The 19,207-nt window shown below is 40.2% G+C and overlaps 1 protein-coding gene across 1 annotated transcript; it reads right to left on the reverse strand.

The window, feature by feature from the left end:
* Positions 1–1,065: 1,065 nt before the first annotated feature.
* On the reverse strand, positions 1,066–18,682 carry LOC116396881 (immunoglobulin-like and fibronectin type III domain-containing protein 1). Its single transcript, XM_031871824.1, has 21 exons — positions 18,428–18,682; positions 16,601–16,714; positions 16,339–16,501; positions 15,938–16,210; positions 15,521–15,766; positions 14,745–14,850; positions 14,024–14,337; positions 13,612–13,911; positions 12,780–12,956; positions 11,996–12,124; positions 11,517–11,825; positions 10,492–10,577; positions 10,213–10,405; positions 9,795–10,091; positions 8,132–8,458; positions 5,586–5,737; positions 5,387–5,482; positions 3,960–4,423; positions 3,706–3,853; positions 3,363–3,602; positions 1,066–1,104 (listed from the first exon to the last, which is right to left on the reverse strand). The coding sequence occupies exons 1-21, from the start codon at positions 18,557–18,559 to the stop codon at positions 1,066–1,068; spliced, it is 4,305 nt and encodes a 1,434-aa protein (XP_031727684.1). The 5' UTR covers positions 18,560–18,682.
* Positions 18,683–19,207: the final 525 nt, after the last annotated feature.

A 19,207-nucleotide genomic window follows, 5' to 3' on the forward strand; every position in this document is an offset into this window, starting at 1 on the left:
ATTCAGCCAAAAATGGAAAAAGTAAAGCAGCATTTGTCTTAGTGTTTTGAGGGTAGTTTCCGTAGATGAAAATTATTTACATAATGTGTGTATTATTTACAACGAAGCACTCTGTTTTGGTTCTGTGTGTAATGCACATGAAGGTGTGCTTACTATAAGCGTTATTTCCTTTGCAGTAAAAATAAGTTTGATTTTATTACACTTTTTGTACTAAGAGGAAACTTTGAGAACCAGTGGTAGAGGAAGTACTCAGATAGAAGTAGAAGTAGCACTACAACAAAGCTACTTTGTCACAAGTAAAAATTAAAAATGTTATTTTAGTAAAAGTACAGAAGTATCACAATGTGCCAAAAGTAAAAGTACTCATTATGCAGAATGGTCCAGAATCATGTTTATTAATCAGATTGATGTTGCAGCTGGTAAAGTTGAAGCTAATTTATTATTTTATATTTTTGGTTCATGAGTAAATGTGCTCAGTTACATTCCACCACTAGGAACAACACTGTTAAAAATGGCAACTCTTCAATTAAAACAATTGGTAGAAGCTACATCTGGAAGTAGAATTTGAAAATACATGCAATTGAGTTGGACAAGCACGCATGTTTGTGTCGGAGTGAGATAAGAGTGTATAAAAAACAACAGGTTGGTGAGAGGCCCAAATACACAGTTCTTAGTGTGAGACCTGTTGTTTTAATTTCATCAAGCTGGAGGCTGCATGTGTTGACAGTTAAGACGAGTTTACATACCTTTCGGAGTATGTTACGTGACACAGTTGCATTCATTATGTTAGCACAGCTCATTTGTTTGCAATTTATTCTCCTAAAAAGGAGTGCTATCTGTGTTACTCATGCTCAGTAAATGCTTGTGGAATGGGACAAATATATTTCAAAGCAAGTATGCCTACACTGTAAAGTTTCACATAAAATATTTGGTGTAGCTTAAAAATAAAATCTTAAACGGTCTGAATGTTGTCAAATTGATGTGCTCAGTGGTCTCAGGTGGTGATACACACCACATGTATGATTCCTCCATTTTCAGTTTGCTTCTAATTATGTCCAGCCTGAGCTAGAGTTGGCTGTCAGAGCAAGCCCCATCCTGCACCTGCTGCAAATTAATCACAGGATTAAATAAGACATATAGTTTCACAAATGTGAAATCATTTCTGCAGTGACACTGATGAGTGCATGTGTTGCTCCACTAGCAAATTGCTCCAAAGTATGTTTTTGGATAGAGGGATATTTTCAGGAGGAGTCAAACTGGCATTGAATGGTTTTCTGTGGTTATTTGACTAGTTCAAAAGAAAATGGCAATTATTGTTAATTGTTACGGGGACAACACACGTTAGTGGGACCGTCAGGACCAGCATTGACGCTGGTCGCCAGCCTGCTGTCCGGCTGGTTTTCTGTAACCAGTGTAGCAACAAAGCATGGCAGAATTAGCAAGCTAGTCCGCTAGTCTGAGCTAGCTAGCTGTCCACCAGTTAGCTTGTTAATGCCACACTGGTTACAGAAAATAAGAGTGTGTGGATGAAGCATTAAGTTGTTAAATGTTACTCATTTACTCTGGCCCTCTACGCCTAAGTCACCGCTCTACTGCTCGTTTTATTTGTGCAGCAAAACCTCACCTGAGGCAATTCCTGACTTGCTGTAAGTCGTTTTAGTTCGTATAGAAGTTAGCCCTCTCAAGCAGTCGCAATGGCAACAGTACACATGACATTTGCCACCGTTCAGACCATCCTGCTACGTTTCTTTGAATGGGAATGTCAGTTCTACTGCTATTGTATTTCTATGTTATCTGGACAAACATTGTTATTGGGTTTGTTTTGCACATATTTTAGCTGCACATGTAGCCACTGTTTAAGAACATCATCATATTAAAGATATAAAAATTATGTGTTTAACATTCAACAGTTGAACCTCCCATTAGGTTTTGCTTTACGACACCCGACACCTGTACATTAAATATACTTGTCAGCTTGTCATAATGCTCCCCTTTTGTTGTTTTATCCTGAGAGATTAATGTAATTACTGCCATGAATAAAATAAAAAATAAATCACCATTTTAAGGTCTAGTGTGTAGGATCTGGTGACATTTGCAGTAAAGTTGCAGATTGCAACCAACTCAAATTTCTCCCTTGTGCCAAGCGTGTAGGACCCGCTCTGTATGTAGATAGAAAGGGCTCATTGTAAGGTAAAAAGAGACACTGAATCCTATTTTCAAGAGATTACACACAAGAGAAAGCATACTTGATATCATATTCCCTTCGTGCCAATAGATCCCCCTAAATGCACAACATGAGAAGGCTAATGTATGACACTAATTGTTAGTAGAGTTTCCCTTACAAGTCATGGACCACTCAGATGTCTCCTCCTTTAGACAGAACGTTTTGTTAGTTGATTATTCTTTATCATTACGGTAGTAATCAGGCACCATCTGCTGGCAGAAAATAGCACTTTAACCTTTTCACAAAAGAAGTTCATGACGAGAGAACAGTATGTACCAATGGAATCCTATGTACCCATGTGTACAGCATGTACACTTGTAACATAAATAACTTCACTGAGAGAAGCACTACATATGCACTTGTATTCAATTAAGAGCTATAAGAAGTACAGGCACAATCATGTTGTCTGTCAAATTGCAAAAAAACACTTTACATTTTATACTCATACTCTAATCTCATCATGCGTAAACAGATACAATACAGTTAATTGAATTTAAAATGATTATATAAAATGTTTTTTGTCACATGCCAGCTCTAAAACAGTTTGATAGTTTGTTGAAATTACTTTACATGAATTGTGTAATTTCCAACACTTCAATCTCAGTAACCTTCTGTATTAACAGATATTGTAAATGCATTTTCAGGTCTGACAAAGGAACTAACAACAGCGATCGTATATCTATACTTGTTGTCAAGACTTAAATTTATAAAATTTAAGTAATTTGAACAAAACAAATACTTGAAATAATTTGCAAGAAATGTGTGCTGCGTGTAAAAATTGTTCCCATTGATCCAAATAAGACTTTAAAATCACAATCCTGTGAACTAATGATTTCCAGGAGCATTTCAAATACTACACGTCCTCCTCATTTTCCTCCATGAAGACCTCCCTATTTAATTCACCAGAATCTTCCACTACAGTCTCTCCGACTTCTTCGGAAACCTCCTCTTCCAAAGGCTGGTCTAAAACATGACCGTCTACAGTCTGTTCTGCGACCTCCTCTTCTGCTGCCTCCTCAGCAACCGCCTGCTCCTCACTCTGTTCTGTATTTTCCTCGTTGTCTTGCTCCTCCGGTGTAATTTCTTCTTCCTCCTCCTCCTCTGTAATTTCCTCCTCCTCTTGCTCCTCTATAATTGCCCCCTCCACTTCCTGTTCCAGTGGCTGTTCTTCAAGCATTGCTTCCTCCTCCTGCTCCTCCTCCTCCTCTGCCTCATTTTCTGCTTCATCTTCAGTATCCTGCTGCTCGTCCTTTTCCTCAACATCTTCTAGCTTCTCCTGCACCTCAGTGGCACTCTGTGTTGTAGTGCAGATGAACTCTTCTGCTGCTGAACCCTCCTCATTTGATTTAACTTTCATTGACAAAGGAGTTTTCGCCAACTGAAATAGACAGATATGTTATTCATCCTAATGGAGTCACTAAATACTTTAATTCATCAGGGGTTTGAAAGGATTATCTTCGAAAAAAGTAGCCGGGTTTTACCTGGGAGTGAAAAGTCTGCAGCTGAGTCATGAGGCTGCTGCGAAGTGTCTGTGAAGTGGAATACTGCTCATCCAGAGTCATCTGCACTGAACTGAGCATCTCCTCTAACGCCTGGGCACGCATGGCCTGCTTAGCCTCGACGAGCTCCCTGAAAAACACAAACAAAACATAAATGAACACTTCTTTGGAAAGTCAGCTAATTTAAATAATGTTAAAGCATGCTTACAGGAGCTGTTAAATCAAACGGAGCTCACTTTATTGCAGCCATCTCCTCGTTGTTTGTATGAAGTGCATCTTTTTGAAGGTACATTGACTCTTTCAGCTCATTCAGGTCTGAGGCTTGCCCCTCTAATTGAGCATTAAGAGCCTCCACCGATGCAGCCTGATCGTCAACTCTGGAGCATGCACTGACCACAGCACTGGCTAACCCAGCCACGTTTTCAGCCAGCGCTGAGCTGGAGCTCAAACCGGCCACTGCGCTCTCCTTCACAGTCTCAAACTCCTCACTCTGGTTATTGAACATGGCCTGGAGGGTTGTGACGGACAGGGCGACCTGCTTTATCTCAGTCAGTCGAGTGTCCATCTCGTCATGGAGGGCCCAAAGCTGCGCATGGTCGGAGTTCTTCAACTTCTTTGAAGTGGCCAGGGCAACCTCAGCCTGTTTCTGGGCCTCCTCCAGGGCAAAGATCCTCTCCTCCACACCCAAACCTGTATCCGTCTAGAGAGTGAGAGAAAATATTTAGCCATGTGGTTTGATTTCAGTTCAAACATTTGAAATGTCTTCTTGTCCTTGATTTATGTCAGACTGAGCTGTCTTATTGCTGTAGCAAGTAGGGTCGGTATAATATGCCAATATATAGCCTTCCATTAGACAACATCAATGTGTCAGCAAAATGTAAATGTTGTTTATTTATATATATATTTATATTATTAATATCCTTGGGTGTATTAGGCCATTGTGGGTAGTGATCAAAACCACTGAGTAGTGTTGGATGATTTTTGGATCAATGTGATTTGTCAGGTATTAATTAAACCAGACATTTCAAACCAATTTATTTTCTAGAAATACTATCATGATAAGCCTAAACACGAGGACAGAGCAGCTAGCAGCAATCACTGCTGATAATGAAAAAAAAATATTTGGCATAAAGCTATTAATATTTCACAATAGCCGTCGGGGCTGTAAATGCCACTGAAAGTCAGGTCGTGCTAAAATTAGCGTGTCAAGTTCACCATTTTAAAACATCGTACATCCGTAACTTTTCAAAATAAAGTCCCATACCTAGATTTTCAGAAATATTATTCGTCATAAATTACAATAACTACAAATGACTGAAAGCATTTTTTAATGCACCTCCTTTTTTATTTGTTTGTTTATTCATATTTACTTATTCGTTGAAAAACGACTATCGTGATACAATTATTTTGAAGGCATATCACCAACATCCGGTATTGCACGCTCTCTTCAGCGAGTTAAACGCAGCTGTTGCACTGATAAACCCCCCCCCGCCAACGCCGAAATAACGTCCAAGTAAAACTGTTGATTTATTTGACCTTGGTGCACAATAAAACAAAACATAAGCAGTACATGTAGGTAACATTTCAGTATTTAACAATGTCCATGACCAGCCCAGCAGAAACACACAGAAAAGCAAAGTTAACGTTAAACTGGGGAAGTTACCTGTGCGTCAGTCACCGCCACCACCTGCTGGAGGTTTGTGATTCTCTTCTGCATTGTTGTAAAAGACTCCGACAGCTGGTCGAGGCTCTGCTGCTGCTGTACACAAAACCACCCCATTAGAGAGGCCCCGATTGTGAAGATAATAATGAACAGCAAGGCTGGAGAAACATGGGAGTTTATCTTGCTCCTGGACTGTGACACTGATGAGTCCAATACAATGGAGGTGTTCTTCTTGCAGCTTCTTTGACTTGCGCTTGGCCATGGTAGCAGGAGGAGGAGAGGAGGGAGACTGGACAGAGTTGAAGACCCGCTTGTCTTCAGTGAACTGGATTCTGTAAAGTGTGGCTTCTCCTCTGGAGATTCAAAGATATCACATTTTTTCTTCTGCTAGACCCTTTGACCTAGTCATTCATTGGACCCCCATACCAGCCACAGCAACTGCTGGTGTGGGTGTGGGGGGAGTGGTGGAAGAAGAGCTAAGGTCCACCACTGACGTATAATACCACTATGTAAAAATACTCACTTAGATGCAAAGGTCTGGCATTCATGACTTTCAAACTTACTTTCAAGTTAAAAGTGCAGTAGCATTAGCAACAAAATGTGCATAAATATTGAAATAAAAAACGCAACTCAATTACTAACTTTCAAAGACTTAGAACATGTAATGTTAAGCAACACGATACTTCTAAAGCTGGTCCTGGTGTGGCCAGGTTATGTGCTGTTGTGGTGTTTATTTGTAGTAATGCATCACATTTGTCAAACTTGTAAATATACAAGAAATTTAACTGCCTGAATAAGACTGTCAATACAAATTACAGGATTTCACTCTGAAACGCAGTTTGAGTAGAACATTAAAACCACTCTGAGGGCCCGCCCGCGGGCCCTCAGAGTGATAACTGCATATTTGTGTTATGCACACAACTGCCCTGTAACGATGAGTATTAATGTGATATCTCACATTAATGCTACGGTTCTTGTAATTCGATTTATGCAAACCATTTCAAGATACAACAACAACAGCAGGTACAGTTAACATCTCTGTCAAACAAGCACTCCAAAAATAGCCGATAAAATATCGCCATGACTCACCGATTATGATTCATAACGTCCCCCTTGTGCATGCTAGTCCAGCAAAAACGGTCTTGCTAGGTGGCTAAGGGTCCACTCGATCGAATCCAGTAAAAGATTTAGTCCAAAACACATTAGTACGTCCATAAAGACCCACGGGGGGCTGTTGCATCATTTCAAATTAGCCAGCAGATATGATAACTCACGATCATATTTCGGGCATAACTTCATGTTCCTTGTCAACAGAGCTGAGATTTTCATCGCAAAATGGAGCCTGCATTCCGCCGGTTAGATTGACACCTCATTTGACCCAATAGGAGCTTCTATAGCCCGGCCACAGTCTGGAACAGCCAACGAGAGTCCGCTTTGAAAGACAATGCCCGCCTCACTTCTTTGGGTATAGCTCGAGCCAATCGCAACAGATCCTGTTCAAACTCAGGCTCCACATAGCCGATGAAATTACGAAGCCAGGGATATGCAGATTTATCAGATTGAATGCTGGGAAAGTTTTCTAACCTGAACTGGAAACCATGCGTCAAAATACATTGCCGCACTCTTAGTAAACCACGTGTGAAATATTAGTTTTCTGTTGTATTGTTATCAAATTTTAACTTATAGTAAGTGTCATGACTGTTAGCTGTTGAAGGAGAGTCTTTTGGACAGTGATTCTGTCTGATTGTGAAGAAACGTCAGAGCGTTGCTGTTCAATAAAGACTAAAACCATACATGTAGTCCCAATGGTTCAATAAGAGCTGTCAGTTTACTTTGGGTACGCGGTTGATAGGCGTTTTAGGCAAATTATGCAGGAGTGAGAAGAGGTACTAAATCAAATTCCAAGTACCTCAAAACTACTTATGTAAAACATTTGAATACATTTACTTATTGATTTTCCCACTTCTGGTGCCACTTCTTATGCACAGCACCTCCATGGAACTCACTGACAGCTGTCATTTTCAAACCAACCAATGGCGTAAAACTGGTGGCAGGAATGTGGATCATGTTGCTTTTGTGTGTAATAGATCCCACTATGGCATAGTAGTAGCAAGTATCACAATTCTCAAGGCTGTCTTTTAGCAATTTAATGTAAGGCACCAGCAACAGCAACCATTCTGTATCCATAGAGAGACCCCAGTCTACTCTATGAGAGAAACAAAAGATCGACATTGTCTCTCTACCATAATGAGTAAACTATAGGCGGCAACCTCCGGTTCTAGAAGGTGAAGGAAGCTGCACTCAATCTATACAACATTAAGCTGCTAAAAGGGCTTTTGTGTTACACATAATTCAAGATCATCGAACAGTAGAACTAAACATTTTGTATTTTACCTAATTTTCAGTAAATGGAAGCAGGATGGTGAAATATCTCCAAAGTTTAATAGTGCAGGATAAAACATTTTCCCAAAAGACACAATTCATGTTTTTTTGGTAAGTTACATGTTTAGATAGTTTGAAATTAAGTAACTTAAAATTAACGAGTTGTCACTACATTTTGGGTAATTGATTTAAAATACAGTAGAAATCTTTTGGTTCAGCTCCTGTTTGGCAGCTGCAGCTCCTCTTCACTCTGTAAAGGAACATATTGATGCTCTCAGCTTGTTTCATTTACATACTGGTCACTCAAATGTTTCCTCAGTGTCTAGACAAAAATAATTTAAAACCTCATATAAATGTTAATACCTCTGACAATCAGCGTCATTGAGGACTCGGCTGTCCCCAGTTTGTTCTCGATGACCACTTTGTATTCCCCGTCGTCTTTGGGTCCCACCTTCAGTATGAGCAAGGAGCAAACTCCACACACATTGGTGACGTGGTAGTTGGTGTTTGTGTTCAGGCTGATATGGTTGTGGTACCATGTCACTCGTGGAGCTGGATTCCCCCTAACTGCGCAGCTCATGTAGCTCTCGTAACCCCATGGAGCTGTACGCGTTTTCAGGGGAACGATGAATGATGGTGGGGACTGGAAGTCAAGGGATTTTGTCTCTGGCATGTTGACTTTGAATTTTCCTGAAACACAAAGAAACTCAAAGTTTAGGGTTTCACAAATGGCCGCTTTTCTTCAAACTTATAACTTATAAACGTATACACTTGTATTGCAAACTAGCTACGAGTTCTACAGTGTAAATGGCATCCCAAAAAACGAATTTGTGCAGAGGATGTTATGAACGAGGACAAAAATGTACAGTGTTTTGGCTGACTCGGATATTCAGCCGTATTTAATCGAGCTAGAATATACTACCAAAGAAATGCAGCACAGAGAGGCCAAGGCTGCTGCTGCATTAGCCATGCAAGAGGATAGGGCAATTTCAAATAAGCTCCAGGGCCACAACAATTTCTAAATCCAGTGTTAGATACCCATCCAGGCCATGTTTTGTTTTGCATACATATATTTAATTGATTATAAAACACAAAAGCACAAGTTAGTTATTTCAAAATGCAAAGAAAAATGTATTGTCAGTGACATAAGTCAGTAAGTAAATTGTTGTACTTGATCCCATTTAAGGGTCACCATAAACTTTTTGCATGGGCCACCCCTGGGCCAGGAGACAGGATCGTAGCCGTTAACCCCCCCCCCCACACACACTACAATATGCGTCAACCGTGTCTCCTCTCTTCTACTGTCAGCTTTCCAACTTTTTAGCTGTAATCTCCTTCACTTAAAGAGGATCTGTTCAATCATCTCTGTTGTCACGTAGGCCTAGTTTAGTAGACCACAGTTAAACTGTTCTCAGTCTGTCAAGCTGAGATGACATTTCACCAAATAAATGGGCTTGTGGGAAATGGTGTTCGCATAGGGGCTCTAAAAAGTCTTAATGGGACACTTTATCAAGTTTACGCTTGACGTTCTGTTTACTCTTCACTCGTGTGGATAAATGGAATGAACTTCACAATATACCTTTACGAGTGGGCAAGAATATGTTGTCCGGTTGAATTTTTGCAGTATTGCATGTCAGTGTTGCTTTGAATGCCGCTTTCTTATTTCTGGAACAGAGCCCAGTAGTTCCAGTTTTAATTAGGCTTTTTACAAGTATTATTACAGCAATACTGTTCTGAATTAGTGGTTGAATCCATAAAGAAGTTAAGTGTTTGAAAAAAAACATTGGGGTGAGACATTCAAGTTTTAAAATCCCCTGTAATTCATTCCATTTATAAGGTGCCCGTCTATCCATGGTCAGTATTTACCTGAGGGATCGGTAGGGTTAAACTGTTCTGGTTTGGTGAGCAGTGGTTTTAAATTTGAAAATACAAGTGTTTTACTGAGGCAGCTTCTGCAGGAAACATGATTCACTGAGTACAGGATCAGTGATTCAGATGTCTTTGTGATTTAACCAGAGACACCAACCTTTTTGCTTTATGATTCCAAACACAGGGGATTCGGAAGGCGGTGAAAGACCCATGTCATTTTTAGCAAATACCCTGAAGTAATACTCCCGTCCAGGCAAAATATTGATAACTGTGAACTTATTGTTGAAGAGGTTGTCGGCCACTGTCCTCCAAGTGCGTAGGAAGGAGTCCCGCTTGGATACAATGTAGTGAAGTCTGTCGTCCCTCTTCTCATCTGGAGAGGGAGTCCAGGACAGAGTCACTGTTTCTGGGATGTTCTGATTCAGCTCCACTGGACCTGGAGGCTTGGGATCATCTACATCCAGATTTAGAGAGACAGAGGTCTGAGTTACAAAAGTGTATCTGCTGTGCAACAAACAGTACTTCTTATATGCGGCTCAGTTTCTCAGTTCATGGCCAAGCACACTGAGACTCACCTGTGACTCTGATTTCAACATTGAGGCTCTCCTGGCCGACAACGTTCTTGACAGTAATGGTGTAGATGCCACTGTCGGACCGCTCAGACGTGGGGATTAACATTTGAGAGCCTTTATCAGAGTTGGTAATAGTTACATGTCTGGGCACTGGAGTACCATCTTTTAGCCACAGGATTTGTGGCAGGGGCGAGGCCTGTAGGCGGTAAGAAAGAAAATGTATTTGTTAATTAGATTAAATACATTTCCAATTAATTAGGAGGAAAATTTCTTGCACAATACCTCAAAGTTGATGTTCAGACGGACTGTGTTTCCAGATCGTATCACCACAAAGGTCTTCATGTTGCGATCTTTAAACTTTGGCCTCACTGTGAGGGTGAAATTTAAAATAAAATGTTGAGATTCTTGTAATCATACAAGTTAGCAAACTGGTAGTCTTTCATTCTTCTTGAAATAATGTTGCCATTCTCAGATTTTTCTAATTCTTTGTACTGTATTGCAGCGTATATTAACTTTGGCAGCAGCCGCTCGGCCTGAAGACCAAATCCAATGCTGAAAAATCAGCGGGCGACTCATCTGGTTGCAAAAATAATTCTGATTGAATAGAAGTTTATGAGAAAATTACTTCTCACTTAATTTATTACATCAGTAAACATGGTAAACATAAGTTTATGGTCTCAATCGCTAGTTTCAAGTCTTTTTTAATACAGCATGATGTTCTTTTAGTAAATTATGGCCCCATTTAGATTTTAAAAAACCATAAAGCAGGTTATGTTTTAGGATGTGGTATACCTTGTGATTGACAGGTCACTACTACTGTGCTGGGAGTTGAGTGTGGTTTAACCCTTTTATTGTGTGTTTTCACTTTGTGAAAGTTAGATGAAACCTTAATGGTCTCCTAAAACTGCTTATTCAGAGTTTAGTTGTTCTTAGCTCCACCCTCTCGTTTCACTTCTGGTTTAAAAAACTAAACGGCGACAGACCATAGAATAAGCCATTTACACATAGGGAGTGAGTCCTCCTCACGGAGTTCGCCATTGCACCGCCATGTTTCTACAGTAGCCCAGAATGGACAAACCAAACACTGGCTCTAGCCAGAGCCTTTCGCGTTTTCACCTGAAGACCACTGTAGGAGTATTCAGTCTGATGCAATCTGCAACCTCGGCACTAGATGTCACTAAATCCTGCACATTGCTCCTTAAACTGTCATGTCACATCAATTCCACCCTTTAACTCCAATATCCATGTATACAAAACAACATATTGTTAGACACTATACAAACACTATAGAAAAAATGAAATCTTACCAGGAGGAGGCATGGCAATGATGTAACTGTCGAAGCCTTGAGGTTCTCCATTGCCTCCATAATTGGTGGCAATTACTCTCACCCAGTAGCTGGCCATCGCCTTCAAGCCAAGCACGGTGTAGGAAGTTAGAGTAATTGGGATGGCATTACAACGAGTCCATTCAAGGTTTTCAATTGGTCTGATCTCCATGTAGTAGCCTTGGGCTTCATCCTCTACCCCTTTCACTTCTGTAGGTTTAGTCCAAGCCAGTGAAAATGTGGTGTAATTGGAGGATGTTAACTTCAGGTCTGTGACTTTGCCTGGAGGTTCTGAAAATGCAGAAATTAGAGGTTATTGGCTCAACATTGTCACGCTTTTATACTAACCAAAGAGGTACAGACAGCATTAAGTTCAACAGATTCAATATGATGCATGACTTGCATAATTTTCAGTGGAAACATCTGCAACTGAGTATAAGAATTCAGTGTGACAGACTTACTCATTGGATCCCTTGTGATTACTGTCTCACATGGAATACTAGGATCTCCAGCCCCGGATAGGTTGATAGCAGCCACCCTAAATTCATATGCTGCCCCTTCAAAAACATCTTTCACTGCATACTTTGTATCTGTGGAAAAAAAAAATGTTTTGTTGTCATATTACTAGAAATGTTAAATTGTGTAGGCGTGTGCGTCAGAGGTATGGATATTTCTTGATTCTACTGCATCGCGTTGCGGACCAGAATATTTAGAATTTTGGTTCAAAAAAAATTTCAGCTCAGTTTGAGTCTTTGCTGCGTTTTGCTGTCATTAGCTGTAGCACTTGTTTCTCTCCTCTCCCCTCTGTTCTCTGTTGTGAGTGACGGCACTCTGCTGTCCGCTAAGTTGTTGCTCTGGCTACCGATATTAGCTGCCCTGTTTCAACAATGTTGGGCGGAAAAAAACGTGCACGCTGGCTGAAATTCAACTGTGGTATTGTTCTGTTGTGGGAAGCAGTGATGATATCTCATAAGAGAAGGAGAGCTGTGAGAAAGGAAAAGTAAATAACTAAAGTCCGCTAGCTGCTTGGCTCGTTCACCCACTGAGGCGGGTAAAACAGATACTGGTATTGAAAAGATGCAGCTTCGTATATTATAGAATGTTGTTGTCTGATATTTGAAAGCACTTTCTAAATAAAACAGCGTTCAGAGGCCAGTGAAGATTCACACCTCTAGTATGCATAGCAGGCATTAATATTCCCACTTATTCGCTTTATTTCTGCAGCTTCCCATATGAGTTGGATACCTGTAATAGGTCCCCCTTGATTTACAAGGCTCCAGTAATTTGTGCCTTTCTTGTTCTTTTCCAAGTTGTATCCCACTATTTTGGTTCCTCCAGTGTCACATGGAGGACACCACGCCAGATTGATGCAATCTTTAAAGGCACTGACCACCTTTGGTGCAGCTGGGGATCCGGGATAACCTGTGGAGGAAACATGACATTTTGACTATTCTGTGTTATGTTATATTGTTCTAATATTCTTTTTATTACTGCCGAAATTAAATCATGTCAACTCCAGCACACCATGTTTTATTCACCAAATATAACCAGCAGGAGAGCTGACAATTGTCGGGCAAATGTAGCATGATGTACAGGAAAAATAGTGTTTTCATTTTGATGTACACAGTGTACACAGTGTCTGCACCTCGCTGTGAGTGTGCTCTCAAAGCCAGACATTTCAACTTGTATTACGTCCACTGGGAGTTGGATGAAGTTATGTTTTCCTCTAATTAATGCAGAAATATTACCGTGATGCATTATGTAAAGCTTTGTCATCGGGCCAAGTTTAAGCGATTAAAGCCTGACTCTGACTTCTGGCAACTCCTCGTGGAAGCATCAAAAATGACAATCCACAATAATAACAATCTTAAATTCAATGGCGATAGGAAAATGTATCAGAGTGAATAATGACATCATGAAACAACTTAAAATAGATGTAAAGAAATGTAATCTTTTGTTTGCTTTGTTGCACTCTATTGTTATTTTACCTGCTTCCCAAGAAGCGAAGGGGCTTTCATCAGACAGCAGTACAAATATCCCTCATGAAGCCTCAGTTAGGCTCAAGCTAAAGACTTACGTAAGACACCAGCTGCTATGTCTCCTGTCTGCAGGTAATCGCTGATGCCTTCTGCGTTCTTGGCTCTGATCCGGTAGCAGTATCTCCTTCCAGGTGTCACATCTGAATCTTTGTAACTTGGGTCGCTGCCGGGGATCTCACCGAGATCTGACCATTTATTGCGCCCGACTTGTTGGCGTTCTATGATATAGTTTGTGACCGGACATCCACCGCTATCTTTTGGTGGTTTCCATTTAAACTCAGCAGATGTGACAGCACTTTCCATAATGTCCACCGGTCCTTGTGGTGGTGTGGGTTTGTCTGTCGGTGAAATGAAAGTAGTCGTACTGGGAAAACGGGGAGTTTTTATCTTCTTACATACAGATCAATGTGCAACACATGGAAACTTTAATGTCTCTTTTTCACTACTCACCGAGTACGATAAGTTTGGAAATAGCTTCGGTTGTACCAAATTCATTTTTTATTTTTATTTTGACCTCTCCACCATCTTTCCTTTGACACTTAACAAGGCGTAGCTTGCTCTCAGTAGCTGATGTTTCAATCTTCACATTGAGAGCGGGCAAAAGCTCATCGTCATCCTTGTTCCACTGTATAGTCATCGGAGCCCCACCCGAGAATGGCATCTTCCATTCTGCATTTTCACCTGCCTTTATAATGACTGTCTTTGCGAATTTTCCCAGCGCATCATCATCGATTATTGGTGGATCTTCAATGTTGGAGAAAAAACTATTTGTCAAAAACCTTTTTGAACCCATTTAACCCAAGGGGTAATTTATCAATTGATGCCAAACCATGTTATTGATTTTTATTCTGACCTTGAATATTAAGTGTTGCTTCTGATTTACGGCCTTCAGCTTCAAAGCAGTACACAGCTGCATCATCTTTTCCACAGCAATCAATCACCAACCCGTGACAGGCTCCATCTTTGATAATTGTTACCCCATCCTGACTAGTTAGCTTGCCAGATAAAAAGATTCAATATTCATCACACAAACATGAAGATAAATTAAGGCATGCAATGCACTAATAGTATTACATGCACGGGGTCTGCAACAGTGATATTCATGGCAGTAGTCCTATATACAAAAATATTCTCCAAAAATAGTTGACTTACCAGCTTCCCATTTTTATACCAACGTCCCTCAGAGGTCTCACTGCTTAGTTTGCAAGACAGCTCTGCCCGTTCACCAATATTAGCAACAGTATCTGACAGTCCACAGATGAACTGAACACCGCGATCTGCAAGTAAGAACAAAGTAAACGTGTTTAATGTCTGGCCATATACAACCTCTGGTAAATATAATAATGTCACTCTCTACTGGTCAATATGCAGCACTGCACAAGATGTTTCCTGTAGTAGATCATCAAAGTCCTTTATAATTATTCAATTAAATAGTTGCCCTAAATAATAATAATCCTTTTACGAATGTCATAAGAATTTTACCTAAGTGTCTATTAAATTGTCCCAAATTTTTTGACTAACAGTTCATTTTCTGCCACCAAACGTCTGGTTGTAGTGAGTTATGTGTTATTGGAGAATCCAAAAGCTATATGATTAGTTTGATTTTAAATCCAGAATTGAAACGTCACATTTAAAAAAAAACCTTCTGAATCCATAGATCTGACCTGGGGCCAGTCCACAAAGAACAGTTTGAAGATGTTTCTTTTAAACAATAGGCCTTAATTATCTTACACATCACATCGGCCCATACGATCCCTCATATTTTACTCTAGGTTGGGACCAACTGTATTTTCTAGTCAAACCTCCAGTCCAATACCTTGGAGTAATTCTGAGACACTTGATTAATACGGACCCAGATAGCAAAGCTGACAATGTACAGTCAATGTTATGACAACTGGCAGTAAAACTATAGCATTATAGCAGTGACACAAAATGCAAGGATTTTACCGATAACAGTGTCAGGAACCAAAGGGCCAGTTCGTACTCGCTTCTTTTTCTTATCATCGGCATCCTCTCCTTCTGTCAGGAGGTTCTTATTCGTGCCGTCTCCACCATCACCTCCAGAACCATCACCAGACCCGTCTCCATCACCTCCATCACCTCCATCCCCCGCAGCGTCAGTTTTTTGTAGATTAGTCAGGTCATCTTGATTCCCAGTTTGGGTGCCCATGCGTCCTTTACCATTTGGATCAGCTGAATCACAGCGAAAAGCATACGAGTACGGATAACGAATCATTAACTTTTCTCACACTTTTAAAATAAGCAAAGATACGAAGGACTGCATATCCAGGTATCACACTATCAAGCTGAGATTGTTACTTTATATATTAATGTGTATATCAATACTAAAAAAAAATGTCTCACCTTCCACTTTAAGAGAGGCACAGCTGGAACATATCCCAGCAATGGCATAATAGGCTCCATTATCTCCCATTTTACAGTCTTTAACTCTCAGTGTGTGAATTAGCTTGTCTTCTGAGATGGTGATCTCATATTTGTCCCCATGTTCAAGGGATGAATCCTGTTTTGACCAGGTAATTCTGTTGAGGGGTGTTGACAAGACACACTGAAAGATGGCGTCCTCACTTTCCAAGGCCTTCACATCCTTAATCTTGGCTATGAACTCCACAGCAGGCACTGAGAGAGGAGGATGGAGGGTGTGGATTAACGGACTGAGGTCTCATTCCTGAATGTGCCTTGCATTGTCTCACCAACTGCCAGTATGACCATCCTGTTTTCTTACAGTTGCATTAGTTACATTGTACCTTGGAAGTCAGTTGCAAGGACATTTGCATCTTCAACATCGACCTGGTAAAACCCAGCATCTTCTGGCTGAGGATCTTTGATGCTGAAAACATATTTTGTCCCTGTTGTCTTAAGGCTATGCTTCAAATCTTCATCGTCCCCATATGGAACCATTGTCCCATCCTTTTCAGAGAGAAGTGCTTAGATTAGATTTTGTATTTCCTTTTCATTTGAACAGTGATTGGTTGTGAATAGTTTATCGTGTAATACATATTAACTCACCTTGTATAAGTTGATTGCACTGTTGGGGTCATGTAGTGTCATGTCGAGGCCAAACTCGGCTCTTCCATTTGGTTGTACTTCTATTTGTCTCACATTGTTCACTTGCTCTACAACCTGAAAAAGAGAAATGAAATATCCTGTGTATCTGTAGATTTTTCACTGCAGAAGCCATGACATTTCAACTTAAGCGGTCTTGAGCGGAGCATGGATATTTTCAAGATACATTACACTGGTATAGCCTCCGACAGACTAATCAAAACAAACCTCGGGGGAAAAAATCCCCAGTAACTTAATACCCCTTTGAAATGTTGTTTTTCAGACATCCAGTGATTTAACTTCTCATCTCTCTGCAGTGATGTGCAAGTGTACTCCTGTGACATCACTATTGGTAAATGGTAGCTAGCCCTTAGCTAGTCTTCCGACCACTCAAAACGCTTTAATGCTACATGTCGTCATTCACCCATTCACACCCACTGTGAGGGGCTACCATGCAATGATTCCACCTGCCCATCAGGCGTCTTAACTAGTCGTACACCGCAGGCACAGCTTGCGGGAGCAATTTGTGGTTAAGTGTCTTGCCCAAGGATAGATCGACATGGACTAGCAGAGCCGGGGTTCGAACCATCGATCCTCTGGTTGAAAGACGACCTTGCTCTACCACTGAGCACTGTCGCCCCATATTGGGGATGTGGTTACAGGTGCAACACACTTCTGACCACAACCAGAGGTGAAACAGGCTTGAAAATTGGGGAGAGAAGGCACTGAAACACTGCTTCACACACTGGTGTGGAATTAATCTTTAAAGTTACCAAAAAAAGTAAACTACAGCACAGTGAATCTCAGAGTAGGGTCCATGGCACCGTGTTCGTGAAAAGCTTTTAGATAATATAGTGCTGCAGGAATGAGTCCTAAAACTCCCGGTTTCCTTGTCTCAAAATCAATGTTTTCTTGAATGGGTTTTTGGTTAGATGACTGAAATAAGGTCTGCGGCTAAAACAAACGAAAGAGTTTTTAACATGTTGTTCTACTTCTTTTTTTTATTTTATTTTTTTCATAATTTTTTATTGAAAGACAAGAGACAATATTAGACAATACATAGACATAACAACAAGAGGATGACAAGAACAGTGGGATAAAAGCTAGCAAAAATCATATAGTCAGTGTGTGTGTATATGTGTGTGTGTGTGTGTGTGTGTGTGTGTGTGTGAATGTCCTTGAGCCTAAAAAACAACAAACCTCTACGGTTGCTCATGCAACCGTAGTGTAGTTCATTAATAGCCCATTTTTTTTTATCTCTATCTCCATTACTACCTGTACACACAACCAATCAGTACACACAACCAATCGGCCAAAGACACTGTGGGGGAAACAGTTTGCAATTGGGGGGAGTTAACCAATTGTGGGTTATATTCAGTCAATCACACAATAAAGCAGTGGTCGTTGCAGACACACCTGACGTCGATCTGCACTCTACTGCCTTTCTAGTTCTAGTCACTGCCAATTGCATTCACACTTCAATATGTACAATACATCATGAAAGTGCTGTTTAAGATTATCTTGCCGAACAAGTGTGAGAGGAGCATAAACTTGTGTTTGCCACAGAGCCTATTTTCTGCAAGTATCCGAAATCTAATGGAAAAATCCCATTCGATTTTTGTTGAGGGAACTGGTGCAACACTAACTTCTAGGGTTGGCCTAGAACAATATGTCATCCCAGCAACATTCTATTTATTAATATTAAAAATGTTGTGACTTTGCTTAAAACCTCACCAGCATTTCGCAGGTTCAAAATACATTGATTATTACAAACTGCATACAGTACAGTACCTTTGCCTGCTCATCTTTCCTTTCCTTTTTCAGCTGGTTGAGTCTCTTAAGCAACCAGCGGAAGTCGGTAACACCAAACTCAAAACAGATTTTTTCATAGTCCTTCTTTGGTGTGCAGATAAGCATTTCCATTAGCTTGGGATCAATTTCTCCCTCTTTTTTTGGTCGGAGTTGTTTTTTTTTGGTGACAACACTGAAAAGAGAATGATATATGTTTTTGGAGATCTACAGAAGTACATATTTAGAAAAACACTCTTGACTTGATCTTACGTTTTCTTGAGCATTTTTCTGAAATCTTGTGGTGGCTTTCCATTTGCACAAAGAGATGTGACTTTGAAGGAAAAAAATGAGATAGAGGTTTTCTTAATCGCAAATAACCCCACTATCATATTTGTTTACATTCTATATATGGTTCCATCTAAACGTTAACATGCAAAAACAACAATCCCTGGATCAAATTCATCTGTAAATATGTAAGTCTTGCTCTGCAATTGCAGGGATGTTTTTTGTTTTATTCCAGCATAGTATTTTACTATGTTCAAATTACATTATTGTTGTAGCTTCTGAGATTCAAATGCAAGATCATGAACTCTCTGTAACCCTAAAAAATAAATCAATGTATGGATGGCAGAAAGAGAAAACTTAAGCGTCTTCATAGGTCTGTTGTGAATGTCATACCTTCTTTGGCTTTCTTCTTGAAACCAACTGGGAAAAAAATCAAAACATGAAAACAATAGCAACACAAGAAATGATTAGTGAATAGTCACATCTCCAGTATAT

Source organism: Anarrhichthys ocellatus, unplaced genomic scaffold (assembly GCF_004355925.1).
Source record: "Anarrhichthys ocellatus isolate YVR2014 unplaced genomic scaffold, GSC_Weel_1.0 scaffold60, whole genome shotgun sequence".
Taxonomy (NCBI): domain Eukaryota; kingdom Metazoa; phylum Chordata; class Actinopteri; order Perciformes; family Anarhichadidae; genus Anarrhichthys; species Anarrhichthys ocellatus.